Genomic DNA, 25,316 nt, shown 5'->3' with positions numbered 1-25,316 from the left:
TTTTACTATGTTTTTTTCATTGATGTTTTGTAATACATTTCTAGTGTTGAACACTGCCCTGAGATCTTTTGATAAAAGGCTATCATAGATAAATTGAATAAACAATTATTAATAATAATGTCCTGGTCCCCTCTGTCCTTCGTACCACTTGCCCACATAGTTGGTGCTAGGCCAATCTGAATATCTGGGGTTGCCAATATGGTCCCTGTGGGTACAATGACACTTTTGAGGTCCCATGAAGCCTCAAAGCCCACCTTCCTTGACCTCATCATCATGAAGTATTGAGGAGAGTTACCTATTTTCCACACTGAGAAGTATATGGAGCTTAAGGAGTTAAGCTGGAAGAGTGACCCTCTTTCCCATCTCCTCTACATATTTTTCAAGGCTCAGATCAATAGCTGAACAGAAAGTGGAGCAACTGAGAGGGTAGGAGGGAAAGGGGGGAAGACAGGATAAAAGGGAGTGAACTGCAATATTTGAGGGGAGGGAGGGAAATGGAGTGGCCAGGGCAGGAATCAGGAGAAATACAGAGTGCCAAAGAGCAAAGGTGCATGAGCTCAAACACATTGGACTCAATAAAACAGCTCCTCTTGGAATGGCATATCATTCTTGCTCCTACCAAACACTACCAAATCATAGATCACATCTGTCTCCATTGACATGAGTCATAGACACCACAGGTCAACTGCTTTCCAAAACACGAATTCAAGGGCTTATCATTTTTAAAAGGGACACCTTCAAAGCCACTATCAAATCATAGGTCACCTCTGTGTCCACAGAAGTGTCAGTGATTTGTTGTTGCCTTTGTTCTCCTCCTGTGTAAAATCCACGAGGAGCCATTCTTTGGCTTGGGTCAAAGTTTCTGTGGTGCTGGCAAGTACCAAATATTTTACTCAGCAGTCCACTTAATGTTAAGCTTTAATTTTGATGGTGTGGGGGAGGGGGGATACTGTCTAAAATAATGCACATTTAATTCTGCTGGATCCAACTCATACCTAGATGCCACGGGAAAGCACGGGGGGGGGGGGAGAAACAACCAGAGGGATAGTGTCAGAGGCACTCTCAAAATTCTAGATGTGCGCACAAGACCAAAAAGGTTAGCAACCCTGCAATTAATTGACCTTTCTGTTTCTGTAATAATAAAGTATATTTGATTATTATGTCTCATGACTTATTCTGCCTCTTTGGTGCCCAGATTTTAGATAAAAGATCAAATAATTATCATTCAGGTGCACCTGTACAGTGGTAGCTCAGGTTACATACACTTCAGGTTACAGACGCTTCAGGTTACAGACTTCGCTAACCCAGAAATAGTACCTCGGGTTAATAACTTTGCTTCAGGATGAGAACAGAAATTGTGCAGCGGCAGTGGGAGGCCCCATTAGCTAAAGTGGTACCTCAGGTTAAGAACAGTTTCAGGTTAATAACAGACCTCCAGAACGAATTAAGTTCTTAACCCGAGATACCACTGTACTATAACATGGCATCCAACCATCCCTAATTTTATTTGTATGCTGCCTTTCCACAGTGCAAACCATGTTCAAGGCAGCTTACAACATTAAAAAAATACATAACTACAACTTATGAAAGTAGTCATAAACAGTAAGATAAACATTTAAAAATACAAAGCCAAACTGAACAATTTCCACATAAATCACAACAAAATCTGAAATAAAGATACAAAACACCACCACCACCAACTCCACCTCAATAAACAAGGACATGCAGTAAAAACATGCTCTAAGGTTTTAGTCTCTGAACAATACTGCAGATCCTACACTATTTGGCCAGCCAATCAGATCTGCAGTATTGGCTGAAGAATCCATGCCCATTTACTGGAAACCAGCCAGATCACTTGGTAGCTCTCGATTCCCGTCTACCCAAGGCTTATGAGTTCCTGGAAACAAGCAGGAGGGAAAAAAGGTATTTAACATAATTGTGCAATTATCAAGTAGGAGTTGTACTTTCCCACTAGAAAACTTACATGTTTTGTTTTATCCAGCTTCTTAAAAGCTAGATGTGGTACTTAAAAAGGCATGAAAAACCTGTTCATAGTTTCGCTGCAGATCCATTTGCAGAATGTTCATAAGATAAATAGCTGAGAGCTAAGCTTTATATTAGTCTTTCCCACACAATTACCTTACATCATTTAAAGAGGGAAAACAAAATTTAAACTAAATGTTCTGTTCTGGTCCTGAATCATGGGGCAAGACAGTAGTTACTATGGTGTGTTCTCTGCTCATTCAGTCCCTCTGATGCAAATCAGGGATTAAGCACCTGCTTTCTTGGGGTGCAGGTGGGGAATTTCCACTTAGCCCAGCTTATTTTCACACGCGTTGAAAATTATGGTAAAGAAGGATAAAAACAACTAAGTCCCATGACACTTTAAAGCAGCCTTCCCCAATCTGGTGCCCTGAAGGTGTTTGGAACTACAACTCCCATCAACCTTCACCCAGCATAGCCAGGTTAGCTTGGACTGATAGGAGACACACACCAAACATGTGGAAGGTGCCCAGTTGGGGGAGACTGGGAGTTAGGGGCTGTCCTTGATATCACACTGAGCCTTGGAAGCATCTCATAAAGCAATGGGAACTTCTTGTTTTCCCAGGTGGTAGAAGTTTCAGTATTATTTAACTTCAAAGCAAGTGCATGTTGCTGCAGTCTTTGTGACCAAATATGAAAGCTGATTGGGTAGACAGCTTTTGGTGTAATGCCATTTCCTTTTCTATCATCTGGAAGATGGCCTTGACCATAACCTAACAGTAAGAGGGTCAGCAAGCTATCTATAATTACTGCAGTAAGGATTTACTAATTGTTCTACTGCTGTCTAGCTAAACTGCTTACCTTCAAAGGTGCTTTACTACTGTATCTTAAGATTATAGGTGCAAGATAATACTTGTGCAAATAAATGCTTTAAATATTTTAATGTAAAAATTAGGTTAAAATCTTGTCTACTGAAAATAGCCAATCTGTACACAAAACATACTCTTCTCCCAGGTAATATGCCTGCGATAATGTGAGGTTGTAATGACATTCTTTAAGGATTATTTCACTCTTTGGTTTTTTTAACATTTAGGGCTATTTAAAGGGTTTATGATCCTAGTGATATGAGATTCTAAGGCTTGACTCAGATATAATGATGTTGGTTGAGTCTAAGCATTGTGATCTTGTGCTCCCCCTACCTCTCACATACCATACTGCAAGGCCAGGTCTAAACATTACATGCACTTCCTGATGTTTGGGACCTCTCACGTGAGATCTTTATTAGTTTGCAATGCTGGCATGTTGCTTGACCTGCTTTTCATTCTCAGAATTCCATGGTAGTACAACATGCTATGTGGCAAATACAAGATGTACATTCAATTACCTGAGATGAGAAAGTGATTTGCTTGCCAGGACACTTTCTGTAGTGGCTAGAGTGATGGATCTTGCAAATCTCTTTATAATATTGTGGTTTATTACAATTATTGGTCAGAATGTCTGTCAAAGTCCTGGCACAAAGGAAATAAGTCATTACTGTGCCTGGACATAGCAGCTATATTAGATCAGGAGAATCAGGTAGGTAAAACTGCATTTCAATACAGTGATACCTCAGGTTAAGTACTTAATTCATTCCAGAGGTCCGTTCTTAACCTGAAACTGTTCTTAACCTGAAGCACCACTTTAGCTAATGGGGCCTCCTGCTGCTGCCGCGCCGCCAACATAGCACGATTTCTGTTCTCATCCTGAAGCAAAGTTCTTAACCTGAAACACTATTTCTGGGTTAGCGGAGTCTGTAACCTGAAGCGTATGTAACCTGAAGCGTATGTAACCTGAAGCGTATGTAACCCGAGGTACCACTGTATTACTGAAATGTATGTGCATACTGAGAGCCAGTATGGTGTAGTGGTTAAGTGGTTCTTAACCCAAGGTACTATTTCTGGGTTAGCGGAGTCTGTAACCTGAAGCGTATGTACCGTAACTCGGGATACCACTATACAACTTGCACCCAATGGTGTATGTTTCCACAATGCAGTGTAACGGCAAATTGTGAATAAGACAAAAAAAATGGTAACACATGGTGAGTGTGAAGAACCACAACCACATATCTATCCACAAAGCTAACATTCTTTTTATATACATATAAAAAAATCACTTCAACAAAAATATTATATACATTATTACACTATTCAAACTTTTCATTAAAAAAAATCAATCAATCTTAGTATTAAATATCACTCCCTTGCACCCTTTATGTGTGTGTTTACATGAACACAAGATGTGGCCTGCTGGATCAGGCCAAAGGCCCATCATGTCCAGCATTCTGTTTTCACAGCCAGATGACCATGGGAAGCCCACAAGCAAGACCTGAGCACAACAGCACTCTTCCCATTTGTGGTTCCCAAAATGATATACAGAGACTTACTGCCTCTGGCAGTGGAGAGAGACATTTTATTATTACTATTGTTGTTGTTGTTGTTGTTGTTGTTATTTATACCCCACCCATCTGGCTGGGTTTCCCCAGCATGGTCAGTTAATCAGTAATAAGCAGAGTTCTGACAGCAATTATATTCATCAATATCTGCATTATATCTGTTTATATTCCGTCAACAGGAGTAATTTACTTCTAAAATTTACCCTTTAGACTTCCATCACAGTTGAACCAACCAATCAATTAAATTGATCCTATAAAGCAAATATGTATGTGTATGTGTGCATTACTTGATTTCATATAATTAAAAATTAAAGACATGAAATATCACACTTTTTTATTAAGTCAAATATCACCAGTAGATGGCACTTCATAGTCACATAGCCAAGCACTATGTATATGAAGATATAAGGAGACAACAGGCCAGTTGTAATCAAACTAAAAAGGTAACCAACCTAGCAGTTTGAAAGCTTACCAATAGTCCCCATAGTCACCTTTGACTGGACTTAACCATCCGGGGGTCCTTTACCTTTTTATCACCTGTTATGAAACTCTATGCAGAAAGTTTCGGGGAAACAACTTTATTGCTCTAGAGCAGAAGTGGAGCTCATTTCCAGATCACCTAGCAGAAAACAAAGATTTAGAGATTCTCTCTACGACATTTTCTGGAATATTTTGTGCTCTGGCTCTCATTCATTTATCCAAAGCAATAAGAATAGTAAATGGACAAAGGTGAGCTAATATGTGGAAAAGGGAGCGATGTTAGAACCCATAACTCTCATGAATTTAATCTGTTCAGCCTTCATATTATAATCCTGGGTTAAATATTTCAGGTGGTGTAATGCGTCAGTGCATCTGGCTGTTAACCAGAAGGTGGGTAGTTCAAGCCCACCCAGAGACAGCTGTGGACAGGATTTCTGCATTGTGGAAGTTGGACTAGATGACCCTCAGGGTCCCTGCCAATTCTGCAATTCTATTATTCTGCCATTTAAAAAATTCCGTCTGATGGTACTTTCCGCACTGTAAATGAGGAAGAAATTAAGCTGTCAAACCATGGAATAACAAATCCCAACCATCCGGAAATGCTTTTCGCATATACTAGCAGCTATGTGGGGGGGACAGACGGAGCAGGAAAGTCTCATAGTATAAAATTTATAAATGACTTCCCATTCACACAATTGTGGATCCAACCACCTATTTTTAGCTCCCTGTTCAAAGCCTTAACATTAATGTCCTTCATACTCCCAGTATCAGACACTTAACCTACGCTTGTAGATTCTTTCTCTCTCAAACAATCTGGCTCATGTAATGGATATTTCAATACTGAAGTTCAATATTGAGAAAGACAATCTCAATAGCTTTCTATCAAGAAATGCTAGAGAAAACGGTTAAGTTTCTCTATCCTAAACACCACTGCACTGGTACAATCCTTTGTCTCAATTTGACTCCACCAGAGCAAGATAATAGCTAGTGTCATTTAATTAGATAGGCTTAATAGTCCTTAATCAGAAATATAATTTCCACATGTGATAAACAATGCAACTGTTTCCACATCTGTGTGCAACATGCCTCTTCTAATACACATGATTCTGTAACAAAACTGCAGCTGGCTATCCAAATAAAGATTTTGTTTTATATTGCGTATTGCACCAACCAAAATTTCACAAAACAGCGTGCAAGCTTTTGAGTTCTCCAGAGCTTGTCATTAGGTTACATGAAAAACAGATCTAGCAGGGCTTTAAACTTCTTTCTACTGTATTTCTTCATTGCCTGTCCTACCAGGCAGCAATCCAGAATGGTAAACAATATAATTTAAACATCATTTAATTTAAACATCATTACAAATATTCCACAACAGCAAGAAATAGTAAATAAAAACACAAGCATGCTCAAAATTACAGTGTCATGCTTACAACTGTTGGGCCCCTTAATTCCCAGAAGTAAATAAAGTCTTTAGCAGCTGCCTTCAAGGCCAATTGAGGGGCACAATTGTAGCTCACACACAGCCAGTGCATTGCTTTAAGGGTAGCTGAACTATGATCCCATGTGTGCTCATTATTCAGCCTCTCCTCCCTCTTGCAAACTCTTTAAAATCAGTGACCCTGGACTGTATCATCCTCCCACAACACTGGGTAAGTCCACTGTCTAAAGAGGGGTGGATACAGGGGTGAGGCCGGGGAGAGCAGGGAGGCAGCTGCCCCTATAATCAATACAAATCTGATGTTCTCCCCCCAAACAAAAATCCTGGCGATACCCATGGGTGGATAATTCATGGACCACAGGCTGCATCTGGCCCACCAAGATCTGCTAAAAGTTATATGCCTGCTCCTTAAGAGATAACCCCAAAAGAACCAAAGGATTTTTCTCTCTCTATTCTTTGTCCCAAGAACCACAGTGCTGAGACAGGGGTCAAAACCTGACTGCTCTTCAAGAGTAAAAAAAAAGCAGCATTTCCATCCACCCCAGTGCTGGAATCGGGGCAGGCAGGAAAACTGCCTTTCTGTGTAATGTTAAAGACTGTGTTTCCAATCAGCTGCACCCCAGTGGGGAGGGTTGGAAGTGCTGATTGTGTTTGTGTTGGGTGAAGGTTGTGTACCTATTTGCCTAGTGAGCGTGCAATGTCTCTGTGTGTGGCATGCGTACACGCACATACATATGATGGCTACAGCCACCACTGAGATGCAACCCTCAGAGGCATGGCTAATAATCAAGGCAGCTGTCAGGCCAAAAAATGTTAGGCACCCTTGATCTAACCACTAGAAGTTACAACACTATTATACAAAAAGAAAAAAAGGTAGTGCCAGACAATTTTGCAAGAAGGAAAGGAGAAGCAACTACAGAGAACTGGAATGAAAACTTTAAGGGACCATAACTACAGTGATATAATTGGAACCGTGGCCTAGAGTGCTTTGCTGTTGTACTGTTCAAAAAGCCAGGGAGTTTGGGATCAGTGCAGGAAACCCAGGTTCAACTTCCTGAACCCTTAAAGTTTGCTTAGTGATCTTGGAGTTTGCTTAGTGATCTTGGAGAAGTCACTGCTATATTCAGACTTACATAACTAATGGTACTCTTGTCAGGCTAAAATCAAATGAGTTCCAAGTGTATAAATGCTCTCTCTCGCTCTCTCTAGGGCATAAACTCAGCCTAATTGCCAAGACTATGCAATTAATGTTTTGTAGCTGAGCAGACAGGAGAGTAGGACAAAACCATTTCTGAATTTTACGTATCTCCTAATCCCATTAGACTCACTTAACGCTGCCCAAATCCCAGTCAATGTAGAAGGTTTGCCACATACTGCATATGTTTACTCAAAGTGATCTTTTAACTATGCATCGCAACACAGAATGAACAGTACCTTATCTCCAGCAATTAAAAACTAATATTGTGATGTCTAGTCACCATGCTAAGCCATTCTGTTGCTCTGTCCTGTTCACTGCAAGCTTTGTTTGAAGGTCAGTCAAGGGGTAAATCCCTGCAGTGTCAACTAGGCTCTGCCCAAGCTTAGAATGAGGTCAGAATGCCTTCTGTCTTCAATTCTCAATCCTTGCTTACATGATGGTGCAGATTAATGAGACTAGAAACTAAAATACTACGTCTCATTTTCCAAACAACTGGTAAGCAAGTTACTCTTTTTCTTTTCAAAAGCCAAATCACCACAAAGTTATTTAATCATTTTAACATAGGCATGCCTCCACCTTCCATATAAAGACTCACCCCCCCCACTTGTCAGAACCACAAGTTAATAAAATACATGTTTCTAAACAGAGTCAGTGTGCTCCATAAAGCTTAAGTGTATACAGTATATAAGTGTGTGCACAGTTTTCAACAAAATTGCCTATCGGCGTGGGGATGCAACCAAAGGGAAAGCAGATGACACTGAAGACAACACAAAATATTCTGTCCAGATTAAAAGCTTGTTAGGAAAGATGTGCATAGCCTAAATGGCTACATTTAACCAAATTTGTGCAATCTCATTCATATCCTCCAACACTTGTATATTCCTTAAAATCCTACTTCTAGGATGTTGAAAGTGCCTTTTTGGTACATTTATCTTGCCAAACTCCATAGCTGCTGCTTTTTTCTTTTCTTTTTTAACATACTAACTACCTTAATGTCATCATGACAATTGGTAATTAACAAGTCCATTTTAAAAAGTATTTTGCAATGAAGTATATTATAATGATGTTTGAAAATTAAGGGTTGTAATCCAAAACATCTGTAGGCCACCTTGTTGGCTACTCCTAGCTTAGATGGTCAATACTGTATATAAAAAAGAGGTTTTGTTGTGTTTTAATATTTCAGTTACAAGGTGTCAGCCCACACAAATCATAACACAGCTTGGCTGAAATGAGAATAGTTCCATTCACAATCTGTGTCCTGACCTAAGCCCAATGAACCTACATTCATTGTACACACTCTTCCAGATAATGACTGATAATGGTCACAGAACCAGGAAGGCCAACAGTGGTTGTTTGCTCTGCTGTGTTTTTTGTATGAGAAAACTCAAACCCTGCTGCAACTTTGTAACCAAGGCTATGCACAGGAAACTGAAGCAATTTCATACTCTCCCCTGTTTAGCCCTGCCTTTACTTCCCCCTTCCTCCACTTCCCCTGTGTCAACTTTTAAACTTTAAGCTATTTGGGACAGGGATCTGTCATCTTGATTTGTGTGAAGCACAATACACACCAACTGTGCTAAATAAATAATTGGTCACAACATAGATTTATTTATTTCCAATATTTATATACCACCTAATGACAAAAGCCCTCTGGGTGGTTTACAAATAAAATTTTAAAACATGAAATACAATATAAAAATAAAATCTAACATGGAATAGAACCAGAAAAAGAGAATAGAAAAAGGAGTAAAAAATATTTAAGATGGAAAGTATCTTCACCTGGCACCAAAAATGGTCAAGTGGGCACCAGGCAGGCTTCTCTGATGGTGCCAACACCAAAAAGGCCCTCCCTCTAGTAGCCAGCCTCTTTTTGTTTTGTTCATAATCTGTCCTGCATTCATACATGAGACAACTAGTTAAAGGGTGGTTCAGAGGCACTATGCTTAATGTACTGGGTATGGACTTATCTCAGACTAAGTAAGAAAACATTAATATGCAAATTTGCATGTAGGGCAGGATCCTATGAGACTTCCTTAGCCCACCATCTCTGCAGCAAACCCCCTCCCCCCCAAAAAAAAGCCGCCACCAGAGAGGGTCAAGGAATCCTCTGGAACAGTAATGATAGAGGGGCACGGAGGCTGAAGCTGGCCTGCCAGAATTCAGAGAAGCTGCTTTGCACAAGAAATGCCTTTACATTGGTGCAAGACACTGCTGAGTCCAAGCTGCAATTAACTGGGGGTGGGGGTGGGGCCTGAACGTTCATTTTTCCATCTTCCTCTTCAAAATACTTGGAATTTCTGTAAACATTGGATGTTCTGGAACGGGACAATAAATCTCAAGTCAGGGAAGTAGCTGACAAATGAAAACACAGTGTGCTGTATCAAAATTTGAAGGCGGGTTTTAAAACACTTCCCAACACCCCCCTAGTCTAAGCAAGGAATTGCGTAATGCAGTACGTGCTGTTTCTGTGGCAACATCAATGATTACTCCCAGGGCAAGGCATGAAAGGAGAAAAGATTTCTCAAAATACTTCCTGTCCTGTGCAAGGAGCATGCATGCCTCAAGTGATCCTAATGAAACCTTTGAAACAAATGACGTATTTATTTATTTTTACAAGCCTTAATTCATCTGCCCTGGTGGTTGGATATACCCCTTTTGAGAATGCATCATCTTACACTTTAAAGGCATGACACACACCCCTCCCCAAAGGGGGGGGGACCCCACACACAATAGAAATGTTTCAATTCTCATCTCTTGTTCTGAACCCATTTATGCAACAGGAAGGTTTTCTTCATGAAACTTAAATTAGTATAAATAGGATTTTAACCTCCACCCAACAGGAACTGGTGGGCTAAAAATCTAGCTAATGTCATATTTTTTGACTTGCAATTCAGATTTTTATATTTTTAAACCAGATAGTAGGATCAGCCTAAACTGAATCTGTACCAATACTAAAGGTATCTAGAGGCTTGAAGAATTTAATATATATATATATCCACCAAGCTTCTCAGCTTTGTAATACATATTATGGATGGTATCCAATTGGTGCCCCTCCACTAATGGAAGGCTTTTAAATCTACCAGAGCCTTATTTCAACAGAACAGGGATTGAATCAATCTTTGGCAACTCCCCCCCCCCCCCCCCGCAGTTCCCTGCATCATCTCCTATTCTGTTCCACCCCAAAACACCAGATTTGGGGGCAGCATGGTGGGCTGCAGGGGGAAAAGGAATTGTCACATATTCCCTCAATCCCTGTTCCACTGATGCAATGTTCCCCAGGATCAAAGAGCATCCCATCATCAATGGGACATCTATTGGATAGAACCACATGAATTTCACAGCTTACTTCTGTAAATGCTTGCAGTGGCTACTCCGAGTCTTCTGTGCTGTTAGCTTTACAACAAACAGCAGTAAGATATACAATTCAGCAAGCTGATTCAGACATGTAAATCTGGCATGTATTTTAATGTGTGATTTTATTTTATAATGTTATATTGTATTTTTAAAATAGCTGATTTTATTTTGAAAAATGTTAGGCTACCAAAGGTAAAAGGTAAAGGACCCCTGACAGTTAAGTCCAGTCACAGACAACTCTGGGGGTGCAGCGCTCATCTTGCTTTACAGGCCGAGGGAGCCGGCGTTTGTCCGCAGACAGTTTTTCCACGTCATGTAGCCAGCATGACTAAGCTGCTTCTGGCACAACGGAACACCAAAACCAGAGCAGCACACGGAAATGCCGTTTACCTTCCCGCCGGAGCAGTACCTATTTATCTACTTGCACTTTTTGGCGTGCTTTCGAACTGCTAGGTTGGCAGGAGCTGGGACAGAGCAATGAGAGCTCACCCCATCGTGGGAATTCGAACCGCCAACCTTCTGATAGACAAGCCCAAGAGGCTCAGTGGTTTAGACCACAGTGCCATTCTTAAGTACAGTGGTACCTCAGGTTACATACACTTCAGGTTACAGACTCCGCTAACCCAGAAATAGTGCTTCCGGTTAAGAACTTTGCTTCAGGATGAGAACAGAAATTGTGCTATGGCGGCAGCAGGAGGCCCCATTAGCTAAAGTGGTGCTTCAGGTTAAGAACAGTTTCAGGTTAAGAACGGACCTCCGGAACAAATTAAGTACTTAACCCGAGGTACCACTGTAGTTAGGCTACTACTCATCTGATTTTATTGGTCATTTTAATGTAAACCACACAGAAGTTGTGAGGATTAAGTGGTACATAAATCCTACTGGTTAATTAAATCATTTCACCTCCACTAAATACACAGCAGACATGTACCTTGCCTACATGTCTGGATCTGACCATATGATCTTTTGCATTTGTATGGACTGTTCTATAAATGTCTGCTTTGAGCTGTCAAGTCTAAAGTCACACCATATTTGTGAATGAATAGCTCAGTCACTCCTTCATAAACAAATAAATTTGTTGCAGCTCACTCACCCATACAGATAACTGCAGGCTGTCCTGCTTAAGTTTTTATCTCCTATTTTTCTACAACTTGGCAACATGGGAGTGCCTAATTACTGAGCTGATTCAACCCTAATTCTGAGACGGTCTCATACACATCACTGACAGACACAAGCACTTTCCTTTGAAGATTGGCAACTTCCTATAAATATTAGTTACTGTACTGTATATTCTAAACAGTTTTAAGGTTTTAGTGATGTTTGTTTCTACTTACTCTGTTACTTGTAACAATGTCCAAACATAATTTTGCTATACCAAAAAATATGAGAGCCTCAGCCCAAATATGTATATGGATTGTATTATGCAATGGCAATTTGCATTCTCCAAATTTTTGAATTCCTTGAAGAAAATTTGACAATATTCTCAACATGATATATACACAAAAGCCATGCTACACACATTTTTCAGGTTCACACTTGCAGGAAACTTCTAGGATTCGCTAGAGGTCTTTTTAAAAGAGGAAAACCACATGCAGTGTTGAGGTGGTTTTTTCATGCAAAGAGAACTGATTATCAGTACTGTATCAAGTTTTCTCATTCCTCCATTCCTGAACAAGCATGTATGCTAAGTAGTACCTGGGGGAGGGTCAATAAAAATGGATTGTATCAGATTCTGTTCTTACATCAATGGAAGGCTCTTGGATCCAGGTTTTGTACCACCTCTCACACTGTTCTAGATGTTCCCCCAGCTCTGTGGTGCCGTGTGCGTGTGCATGCGCACACACACGGGACTGTAGCAAGAAAACGGAATTTGTAAAAATCACCTACCTCTCTCTTCCATTTACAATACCCTCTGTGACTGGACTCATAGCATTAGATACACAGTGGTACCTTGGTTTACAACCATAATCTGTTCCGGAGGTCTGGTTGTAAACCAAAACAGGTTGTACCCCAAGGCGCACTTTCACCAATGGGGCCTCCCCCCAAAAAAATGGTTGTAATCCCCCGAAAAAATGGGTTGTAATCCAAAAAAAGGGACACACACTTCCGGGTTTAACATGGTTGTAATCCAAAACGTTGCAAACCAAGGTACCACTATATTCCTTAAATTAGTAACCAATTCCTTTAGGGATAGATGGGAAGCAGAGCCACTCAATCAGGTCTACTAAGGTGACATCCACACCATACGTTAAAGTAACCTTATCCCACTTTAATAGCCATGAGGAATTTTGGTTTGAAAACAAACAAAAGTTAGCAGCAACTATAGTTTGCCCAACTCGTGTATCACAGATTACTATGGTTATCATAAAGCCCGAAGTGAATTAGTGCCTACGAAAGAGAAAGACACATGGCCCCTCTGCATGTTCACATTGGCCTAACCATAGTTTAGCCATCATGTCTTAACTGGTCCTAAAGAGTTCTACAGTACTTGAGTCTTGTGATACTAAGCAATATCATTCACTAGAAGAAAAAGTGCCAAATATTTGCTAGATGCAAAGGCTGGAAGGCCCTCAGCAGAACATTGTTTCCTCATGACATGGAAGCCAAATATCTGAGCCATTTGGTTGATGGGGTGAGGAATGCAAAGCATTCCTCTAAACCTCTCTGACTGTCCCTCAGGAAACCCGCTAGGCCACGCTGCCTCACCAGGCTACACTAGTCTTGCTCTGTGCCTTTTTTTGAGGTTTTTGTCTAGCTGGAATGCATCCTTGACCTGCAATAATGCCTCTCTGGCTTGAAGGGATGGAGAGAGGTGTGGCTTTTGTGTGGCTCGAATGTAGGCTACCATACAAAGTTAAGACCTACATCCATTGCTACCCCATAGACAGAGCACCATATGCAGCACTTTGAGCCACTCAGAATGGTAGCCTTCCTCTGTTTATTACATTCAGATATCTCTTTCAGTCCAGGTTATTTTTAAGTGGCAGTTAACATAACTGATGTTTTTAAATCAAAATTTGTTCTTTTTAAAAAATGACTACTTTTTAATATATATATTTCCACTCTGCTGGTCAGCAATAACCAAAATGCAATTTCATGGCATCCCTCTCCTTAAAAGTACATATTCATTTCAAATCTGATTTAAGGTACACTACAAAAATGCCCCACTTCCTGCCATTTACACTATTATTATACTTCTACACTGTGCCTTCTTTTTACAGCAGTATTAGCTGATGAAATGTAAAATAAGATAGGAACAAAATGACAAATAACACATTCACAAACCCATCCTTTTCATGTTTACTTAGCTAAGTGTGCATTAGACTATAGCCCAAATCTTCTATCTGTTTCAAAGGCAATTCCAGAATCATATGCTAAAACCAGGGGCTTCTATATTCAAGTTAATGCAGAGTGTTGAGATGCTTCTCTTGCTTTGGGACAAGGGACAGCTATTTGGATTGAAAAGACAAACATTTAAAAGAAGTCTTCTGTACAAGGAACCACATGTCCTCTCACACTTTGACAGACCTTTGATTAGTTTGTGAACATGCACGTCAAGAGTTCAGCTCAAGCCACAGTTTCCTTTTCACCTTTAAAAATCACATTAACCCAAAACAGCAGCATTCCTCAGATTTCCTTTGTTTTATCCAATAAAAATTTATTTGGGAAGGAGACAGTATATTCTTCCATTTCAATTATCTGTAATACCGGAGAACATTTGTATTACAGCTTAAAAGGGCAAACTCGGCATTCTTATTACAGTATCACAGCTGAAGGGTACAGTAATGTATTTTAGAGAAAGGTTATACTGGCTTACGGGAAGTTTAAGCAGGTGAACAGAAGTGCCATATTCTTCTTCAAAGGTATACCATCTGTTCTTTTACCAAGTTAAGACACTTTTGTATTCTGGCATTTCCTCACCTAACTAGTTTGTAGCTGAGAGATCAAAAAGACACATAAGTATTTGTTATTTTCCACAAACAAAAAATGTGGTTTCTTTGGGAAAGAATGTTTCAAGTGTTATTTCCCTACAGTTATGTCTTGCAGGAAACAAAGCATTATTGGAGCTCCTGGAGCATTCTCATTCATCTTGTAAAGTCTGATGACTTTTAATTAGGTATTAGAGAATGGAAGCAGAATATAAGCAATTGAACCTCATTGCTGATGATCCACAATGCTGGACCTTCCCCAAGTTAAGCCCAGTGCAAATGTAACGGAACCACATTTCAAGTGGTACACAAGAGGTGTATTTTGCCTGTACTAGAAACCAGGCTTTTAGTGTTGCAGCTCTAACTCTCTGGAATCAATTACCAGGTGAGATCAGACTGACACCTAGCACAATGAGGTCTATGCCTCTACTGAACACAGTTTTGTTTAGGAAGGCTTTCTCTGCGGTGCTAACCCCATCATTTATGGAAAATCAGGTTTATATTTCATGAAATGTTTCCACTGGTTTTTGAGTTTACTGAATTGATTTTATTGTTATTAAGAGTTTGCATTTTTGTGTTTTATTCTGTTTTTACTCTCTATACCTCATTGATGCCTTTTTGCCATGAAGTCTATAAAACTGTCAAATAAGCAAGATAAAAGCTAGTTAAGAGATCAGAAGTGCCTGATACATGGGTGAGATTCTGCCGTTCCTTCTCAGAGTTAATAGCATTCCCTCTCTTGGGCTTTCTTTCAAGTGGTAGAGTCTAGGCACAAATTTACCCCCTAGGTGAGAATTAGGCCCAACAGTAGAATCCTATACATAGCTACTCAAGAAAAAGTGTCACCAATTTCAGTGCAGCTTAGTCCAAGGCTTGTACACGCCTGCAGCGTAAGTCCCACTGATCAGAGGGGGGAAATATGTCCCATTAAAAGCAATGATACATTAGAGTTCTCAGTTTTTTGTTTTTAGTGAAAACAGGCACACAAGGCAGGTGTCACAATGACACTTCTTTCTTATGAAATATGCTAAACATTCATCAGCCTAGGTTGATGTTGGAGAATGGGTCATGGATATATAGTGAAAACAACTGCAAAATAATTGTGCGTGTTTTTCTTCTTTTTTACTGAATGTATTCTTGAACTGAAAGTTTAAATCTTTGTAAAAAAAATAAAACTCTTTAAAAAATCAATAAAATTAATCAAACAAAAAAACAATGTAAAGAGAAAAGAGAAATATTTAATTCAGAAGACAAGACTGACCTTTTTTTGTTATGACACATTGCCATGCTAATGTGATATTCCTTTCCAAGGAACTCCAGCTATGGAACTGAAAAAGGTCATGACCACTTTTTTCCCTTAGAGCATGGGTTTTCACATTAACAGTGAAGCAACTGCCAAACTATTTTTAACTTAATACCAGAGAAAATGATTTTTAGAATTCTTTTCACTCCTGTTGAAGTCATGTTAGCCGTATTAAAATAACTAGAGAGATGATTTATTAATGGTTCTATACACTAATGCTGAGTTCACCAAACATTCTGGACTACTGAGCACATTTCAAAATTTGAGAGAGTTCTGTGGGCACCAAACACAAAATGACTGCCATAAGGGGCATGGCATAAAACAAAATTAGACGGAGTACAGCTTTTGCTACCACCCACCAACCCACTCACGTCTTGGACAGCCTCATGTTTATCATGGGAAGTCAACTATGTCCCGCTTGTTCTGATGGTGGAGATACAGCTGTTAAAGGCACAACAAACCTGTTTTCCACAATGCCAACCCTAAACCAAAGCTTAGGCTGCCAACCTGTATCTGCTTATGTGGGAATAAGTGCCATTAATATCAAGAGGGATACTACTGAATAGACATGCATTCCATCGTACTGTAGCTTAACTATACAGTGAATTCTTAACACTTACATCCTCTGCACAGCAGGAGGCATACCTAAGCCTCTTTGCAAAGTTTTCACATTTTTCATTTACCATTTGGGAAGGGGATTCTTTAACATTTGCCACACTTTTTGTGCAACAGCATTTGCAGAAAATGTCTTCTAGGGCAGTGGTTCCCAACTGGTGGTCCACAGACCCGTGGGAGTCTGTGTAATCTACCCAGGGGATGCATGGCACATATCTGTCAACTGTCCAGGACATTCCTTTGGGGGGGCATCCTCTCACATAACTCACGTAACTCATGCAAGAGTGTAGCCTGTAAGGCACTGGGATATGTTGGAAGGTATGGTGGCACCATTCACATAACAAAAACTACTATAGAGATATCAACATTTTGAAAACTGTGGCTTGGCTTTCGGGAAAAATGGGGGTCTGCAGTACTTAGCTAATTGGGAAACACTGTTCTAGAGAGTACCTGCTTTCAGAAGAACCCCCCCATAAGAAAGATGCATCCTGGTTGCTAGGGGAAAAGGAAGGACAAACTACAGAGATTCTAGTAGTTTGTGCATTTTACTTTGACTTTGTAAAACATGCTGGAAGCTTCATTGAAGGACAGTACATAAATTCTTTAAATAAATAAATAGAATTATGTCCCATTATTGCAAACACCACATAATCTATGAATCTCATGGATCTCGTGGTTCTCCTTTAACACAGGGAGATAACAATCAATTCACTATTATAGGAGTTGATGGTATTTCACATGAAACAGAAGAGTAACTGTAGTTAAAGCAAAGGTTGTTAAACAAGCTCCATAAACATTTGTTATGTTGTGTGCAGCAAAACTTTGTTAAGTTTAATGACAAGACATCATTATATTGGTGCTGTCCCTTACATCTTTCAATAAACAGAAGTAGACAAGCCAAGGTTTATAGGGTATAAACTCACTATGTATCCCCAAGCCAAATTTTTGTACTTTCTCACAAGAGTACAGCAAAGTGCTAGTTCAAATCAGGGGGAGAAATTGCTGGGATTAGATTCTTAAAAAGAGAATTAGAATTCTTTTTTTAAAAAAAGTTTAGTGCACTGTTAACATATGTTCATTTTGAAAGACTTTTTTTTCTCAGTTTATGAAACTGCGCAGTATGATGAATAAGTACTTCATTCTCCATTCTTCTGGCAATTTTAAATGGAGAAGGAGGCACCTGATGCAGTTATAAAGTTGAAGGGGGAAAGGATGGTTAACTAGATGGAATGAGAATTATTTTACACATCATGGGCATGAATGCTGCTTACAGTCTTTCCAGATGACACATAATAGGCATAACACTAGCTTAGCTTAGATTCGTACCGCTGCCAACTCCACCTCTGACTTTTACTCACTTAGCAATCAGGATTCCTCCTGGTTGCAGATAGGCTCTTAAGTGCATTCAGTTGGAGAAGGGATGCGGGGGGGCGGGGGGAATATGATGCTGGGAGATAAATAACATTAAATAACAGGAGTTATTTAATCTCAGTTCTGATTAAATCTGAATAGAGATGCAGAGTGTGGTTAACAGACATGTCTTGGTTGGTCACCTGCCGATCTTGTCTCGTGCTATTTACCCTTCCATTGATTCATCAGCAGGCAAGCTTTACAACATGAGAGTCCATGTCCTCTTGGTGCCAAACTGATTGAAATTATCCATTCAGGAAAGCTCTAGTCTGTGTTCATTCAGGGCAGGGTGTTGCCCCTCTGTTGCCCCTACTCTTCTCCCGCCCCCAGGCATGATTAAAAAATTAGTTTATACCTTAGACTATACCTTAGACCAGGGTGGTCCAACACAAGGCCCTAGGTGTTTTGGTGGCTGTCAGCAACATTTGACAACCCCCAGTCCTCACCCTGCCTTCCCAAAGCTGAGTAAGCGAGGTGCTGGGCTTTGGGAAGGAGGCATGAGGGCAATCTTAACCCCTTATCTGTGCAGGTGATGGTAGAGTTAGGAGTAGTGGAGGCTTATTTCCACTAGGTTCTGCTGGTGAGTGGGTCTCCACCACCACAGCCCCCCTCCTTTGCCTACCAACAGCATGGACTATTGACAGGATATGACATGGTCCTCAACAAGTACTATTGCAGCCCACTTGGAATGAAAAGTTGCACCACCCTGCTTTAGACCATTTTTAACAGGTACATTAACAGCCAGCGCAGTTGTAAAAAAGAAAAGGCCTTAATTGTGCTTATGAGATCAGGAACAGGCCATGAAATTATGATATCACACACACAGCCCAATCTTTCTCTGCAATGGATCCCCCACTTAACCAAACCTAAAGGATGCATTAGAACCAATGTTTAAGACTAAATATGACGATTAAGACGAAATATTCTTATCCAGCTACAAGCCTTAGTTAGGAATTCTGGCCAGGGGAAAGCGCCGCCATTACTGGAGGCACTACATAATTCAAAACCGAATAGATCCATAAATAATTCCTGCTTCTGAAGTAACTGAAAAACTATACAGCCAAAACAGAGTTGTCCACAGGAAACAAGCCTCATCATTAAGCAGATGTAGACTGCCTTCCAAAATAGCAATAAGCACTGGGCTGGGGCGATAGATCTCTCATAACTGTGGCTATCACTATGGCCCCTTCAGTTTCCTTAAGCAGGTTAGCAGAAGAGCTTTTTTATTGCAATTATATCCCACCTTTTTCTCCAAGGTGTACATGGTTCACCTCCTCCTCAGTTAATCCCTACAATGACCCTGTGAGATAGGTAAAGAGGCTATGACTGGCCCAAGTTCACCCAGTGTGCTTCCTGACTGAGTGGGGATTTTTGAACCCTGATCTCCCAGGTCCTAGTCGAACACTCTAACCAAGGGGTCAGCAACCTGCGGCCCATACGGGGGTCATTTAAACGGCCGACGAGCCACCCACGAACTGAGCCACCTGCTTGGCGTGCCCCCGCACGCTGCACTAAACCGGCACAGGGACTCACTTCCATGGCGCCGGAAATCGCGTCTGTGCAGATGCGATCTGGCCCACAGAGTGATCTCTGTGGGAGTGAACCGGCCCAGGCGAGGTAAACCTTGGCGACCCCTGCTCTAACCACTATACCACACCAGCTTCCTAGAGTACTTCTGCTATGGGGCAGCTACATAAACAAAGCAGGTAAATAAATATGGGGAAAGCAAACTGCCACTTAGAGAAGGAGCTGAAATATTTTCCTTGACACTTGAATTTGTTTTATTCTGGATTCTTTTATTTGATGTTTTAATGTGTTGTAAACCATTTTTTTTTTCTTTAAAATATAAAGCAGCATAGAAATGAAATGAATAATAATAACAGCAAACTTCATATCCGGGGGAGGGGGGAAATGGTGCCTAGACATTCTGTTGTGGCAACCATAGCCTAGGTTTAAGGTGCCACTTGGCAATCTGTTTATATATCTGAGTTTCTAACACTGCTCCAGCCACAGCCCACTCTTTCTTCTAGCTTAAGCCTTGAACTAGAGAGGATGACCTTCTGATGCACTCTGTCTTCCAACTCAATCAAAGGCTGCACTCTGTTTCTCAATAATTACATAGGAACTGAAAGACCTAAAAACGTATTTTAAACTAATTACCGTCTCTCACTGCAATCTACGGCCCTAACTTAATCTTGATTTGTGCTTTCAAGCAATAATAATATTGTTCTGTACTCCACAGGACAGATCCCTATATTCTGACCAAGAAAGAACCTAGTAAATAGCATCATATGTGACGTCTACTTTGTTTTAACTCTGAATTGTACACCGGGAGAATTCTCTGTATGCTGACAGGTATAGGAGAAGGGAAGTAGATTTATAGCACAATTCTATGCACTTCTATTCAAAGTGGGACCTACACCCAAGTGTGTATACACCTGCAGTCCTATACACAGTAACCCGAGAGGAAGACCTATTGACCAAAATTGGACTTTGAAACTTCTGAGTAGGGATTCACCGAATTGTGCTGTTAATCTCTTTTTCTGAGCACACAGCATAGGATAGGATTGTGCTGTAAACCAACCTATGGAACACAGGGATCCACTGTGTAAGCTGTCCATTGCAAATACTAAACAGTGAACAGTGAACCAGAAACTAAGAGGCAATTGCCATAGATCACTCTTCTCTATACAATTGAACAAAATTATTTCACACTGGTGTGTCAACTATATAGGCCATTTGTCCAAAATCTTAGTTCTATTATTGAGAATGCTCCTGAAATTCACAGATGTATCAAAAAATATAACAGGGGAATAGATCAGAATGAATCTATTTGTACAGAAGTACCATTTCACATTATTGTTCATTTCCTACATGGAAGCCACGTGTGCAGATAACAGTGTGCAACTCATGCATAACTTAAATAGTATACTAATTCTGTGCACATGTTGATAATTCATTGTGTGCATACACGCTGAGAAGCTACAACCAATCATTGCTTTCTAGCACAATTCAAAGCAATTCACATGCATATAGCATTGGGAAACATTACAACCTAAGTGGTGTAATTACATCCCTTTCCACACAAGAGTGACCAGAGTTCAGTGTATTAGGAAACGTTTACATGGAAGCATCTCCCAACTTCCAACTTCCTTTCTTAGCCTTTTATTTCTACACCGGAAATGCACTGACTCTATTCTTGGTCCATCAATGAGCCATGCTGCTACCAGGCAGGGAACTAACTCAGGCTGAGGGACCTGCATTTGACCCAGAGTTGGTACTGGAGGCACATTCAACCCTTGACACAAAAATGCATGCAGTCATCTCTACCAAAAGGGATCATGGCAACTAGTAACAAATCTTGCTTATAACTGTATTTCCTTAGTTTGCTGGACAAGCACAACATCATTGTTTCACAGTCCTCAGGGCCGTTTACTCCCTTGAAGCACCTGGCAGGAACTAGTCACTGTTATATACAATATTCGTAAGTGGACTATCCATCACACCCAATACTAGCACTGCTAGCATAGAAATGAACAGAGAATGGTAAGGTGTGTGAGAGAGATGTCTACCTCACCAAACTGACAGCCCAAAACAATGCAGTCAAAAAAGATAATTAATGGTTGGGAGACATTTAGTTAAGCCACCAGAAGCTCAAAAGGATGCAAAGCCCAGCATCCCTAAAGCAGCAGAGGCCTGACCTCCTTCCAATTTTTGCAGCCATCTCTCTGAAGCCCTGAAACATGTCTGAAGTTTTAAAATAGGAAATATGCCCATAGGGTGCTCATTAGCTGCTTTTCTACTTTAAAAGTGTTTAAAGCACAACAAAGAGAGGTGCCTCTGAGCGTGTGTGGAGTGCCACTCCCTTGCCATTAAGCCTCCATTAAGATACCATGGTCTAGTTGAGAAGATCTATCTTACAGTCCTCTCTGCACATCCAATGTTTTCAATAAATTAACCACTTCCTGAATGGTAGTGTGTTTGGAGGGAAGGAGAAAACGACGGTGGATTTGGAGGTCAGGAGCAGTTCCTGTCGGCAACAGAAACAGCAGCAGCCCAGCCTAGCCCAGCCCAGCCTGGGCAGCGCATGGTAAACACAAGGAGGGGCGGGGGGCCAACAGAAATAAGAGCAGCAGCGGGAGGAGGGGCGGAGGACGCCACGCTCCACACGCTTCATAACATGGGACTGGCGCCCCGGGATGGAGTACTAAGAAGCCTCCGGGTTGTCATTGCCACGGGAGGAAGATCTATGGCGAGGGAGTCCGCCCTGGAAAGCGGGGCGCCGCGCCACCTTCCCCAATGGAGCGCTCTTGTGGGGTGGGGGTGGGAGGCCAAGTTCCCCCCAGCACAAGACAGCCGTCCTTCAAGCAGCCAGTTCGCAGAGTCGCAGCTCGCCCCGGCGGGAAGACGAGCGACATGTTGAGCCCCCCGCGACCCCCCCCCCGATCCTTCCAGCTTCCTTTGGGCGAGGCCAAGCACGGCAGGCTGCAAACAAGCCCCTCTCCTCGCTTGCAGCAAGTCATAAAAATAGCCCCGGGCCAGGAAGACAATCCACACGCTCCCAGGCAGGCTGGAAGAGGCGGGATTCCAGCAGCTCCTGCGCCCTCAGCTGCAGCGGCGGCCGCGTACGTGAACGCCGCCTTGCCCCGCTCCCCAGGGCGCTTGTACTTTCCACGCGCGCCGTGTCCCCCCCGCACTCGCAGGCAGACACGCGCCACACGAGCGCGCGCTGCGCTCTTACCTCTCCAGTCCCGGCCTTGCACAGAGCGCGCGGGTCGAGCGCCGCTGCCACTGCCGCCGCCGCACCTGGACACCGACATCCGTGCGCCTCAGGCGAGCCGCCACCCAGCCGGGTTTCGGCGCTGCACCGGCTCCCGGGTTAGCGGAGCCCAGCCTCAGTCAGTCGCCGCCCCGAAGCGGGTGGAAGGAGGCAGGGAAACAAGCCCGGCGGCACCCCCTTCTCCTGCTCCCGGTTGCTTGGGCACGGCCGACGCCGCTCGCTATCCGGAGCTGAGAGGGTCCTTCTGAGGCGGCTCCTGAGCGCCGAGCAGGAGCATCTTGCTAAGGGCGCAAAGCCCCGGGAGAGGCTTCCCCCGCCTCGGCGTGGAGGGAAGGAGGGAGGGGGCGTGTGCGCGGCGGCGGCACTCCAGGGCTCCAGCCGCTCCCGCCGCTCGGGCAAGCCGATTGGAGGGCTGGGACGAGAGGGGCGGGGAAAGGGGCGGGGAGAGCTCGCCACCATCATAACTGGCTCCTTCCGTACAGAAAGGTCCCAAAGCGCCTCGTGTATCACTAAGAGAAGAGCAGGAGGGGGAACGGTTGGCAGAACGGCCACGGCTGGTTCTGGTCTAGTTTGGGGGGGGGGAGGCTTCCTAGAACGAGAATTTTTTTAAAAAGCAAAGGTGTTGGTCCATAAGACTCAGTAAAGCAACACCACAAATAGCACTTCAGAAATGTTCAGTCAAGCAACAGGACTGACCGAAATGACACGCAATGTGAGCAACCTTCACCAGGCTGCAAATTGCACCAGAGGGCTGGGGACCCATAGGGTCCAGTGTGGACCCCAGGCCTCTGTCTGGCTCACAGAATTTTCTGCAGGCTCCAGCCATCCCTAGGTCACATCCAGGGGCAAAACTAGGTTTATTTCACCCAGGCCAAACCCACTTTGGTACACACACCCCACAAGCATGTGCATATGCACACAGGCCAAGAGCCTCACTGACGCCCCTCTGGAGGCTTCACCTGGGGCAGGAAACCCAGCTACCCCTGCCCCATAGCTACTGCACTGCCACATCCCATACCAACCCTGCTTGTGCTGCTTTGAGTGTGTTTGCCTAGCTGAGATGTGGGACCTTGAGCTCTGATAATGGCTCTGGCTTGCCCAGATTGAGCATAGAGACGGGCGTGTGAGCAGCATGTGCAGACACACGTCTAGTGTACAAAGGGAAAAGTCACCTTCATCACTCTGCCCACTATTGGCATGTGGCCCCTGGAAGGTTGCCCAGAAGGTAGTGAGGCCATTGGGCTGAAAAAGCGTCTCCACCCATGTGTGTGTTCTACACAAAGCAGGGTGGGGAGAAGAAATCTACCATGACTTGCCTTGGAAGCTGTTTTCATAAGGCTGTAACCTATGAAAGGGGCATAAGCAAAACAGTGCAGTACTTGGTTTGCGTTCAAAAGATCCCCAAACCAACCCCTGACATCTCCAAATGGAGTTGCGAAAGACTGCTGGGGTCTGAACCCTCAAGAGTTGCTGACAGCTGCTGTAGGCTAGGTTTCACGCCTGCTAAGCCATTTTGAGTGAACGAGCACCAGCCCACGTGCTCCTCTCCACTACAATGTTAGGCAACAGAGGCGAATTTAGGGGAGCACGACTGATTTGGCCACACTGGGAGCAGAGACTCGGGGGCACCACAACTGTTATTTAGAATGGAACACGGAAGGTAAGGGATGCTGAATTTTGGCGATGCAGAGAGCGCTCCTGAAATTTGAGACCCCAAAGTCCACAACTGTAAGCAACCTTATGGGGCAAAGTGAATGCATGGCTTGAAAAATAGGAAATGTGAAAGTAACCAAATCCCTATTTATTCTTACACCATCCCTATTCGTACATATGATACTGATTGATACATCAGTCCCTACTTTTATAGACTCTCTACATTATTCTGTTTAGTATAGGTTGTGAACCAAATGCTTCTGCTGGAGTGCCAAACAGTACTCCAGCAGTGGGCACAGTGCCACCACCGAAAGTGGACCTTAATGTAGCCTTGTAGAAACAGCACTTGGAAGAATTCTTGGCTTGGCGGAGCTTTTGATAAACTTGTCTCAATGCCATACATACTTCTATCTAAGAATAGGAGGGAGCTGTGTTCCAAGAGTGGAAACTATGATAAAGGTGATGACATGTTTGGGTAGTGAAAATATAATTAACCTTGCATCACTTTATCAACACACAGCATTCCACTGGATTGCTTTGCTGGGATTATATAAAGCAAAACCCTATATGAGTTGAGGCCTGGGTACTTTTTATTGTTGTTAGCCGCCCTGAGCCCGGCTTCAGCTGGGGAGGGCGGGATATAAATAAAAATTATTATTATTATTATTATTATTATTATTATTATTATTATTATTACTTTTTGGACTGCCTTGTGTTAATAAAAGAAGGGCACAATAAATGA

The 25,316-nt window shown here is 42.3% G+C and overlaps 1 protein-coding gene across 2 annotated transcripts in view; it reads right to left on the bottom strand.

Moving 5' to 3' along the window:
* The window catches only part of PFKFB4 (6-phosphofructo-2-kinase/fructose-2,6-biphosphatase 4), a 62,153-nt gene extending 38,891 nt beyond the window's left edge, over positions 1–23,262 (bottom strand). Inside the window, exon 1 of one of the 2 annotated variants that reach the window (XM_083429202.1) lies at positions 22,883–23,262. In XM_083429202.1, the coding sequence (XP_083285328.1) occupies positions 22,883–22,961 (79 nt within the window). In that variant the 5' untranslated portion in view covers positions 22,962–23,262. The remainder of the gene's footprint in view (positions 1–22,882) is intronic. The other variant, XM_083429203.1, reaches the window with a different exon arrangement.
* Between the last annotated feature and the right edge of the window lie 2,054 nt (positions 23,263–25,316).

This window comes from Podarcis tiliguerta (genome assembly GCF_965153285.1).
Source record: "Podarcis tiliguerta genome assembly, chromosome: 2".
Classification (NCBI taxonomy): domain Eukaryota; kingdom Metazoa; phylum Chordata; class Lepidosauria; order Squamata; family Lacertidae; genus Podarcis; species Podarcis tiliguerta.
Note: the sequence above shows the minus strand (reverse complement) of the source record. Positions and strands in the feature narration are given on the sequence as shown.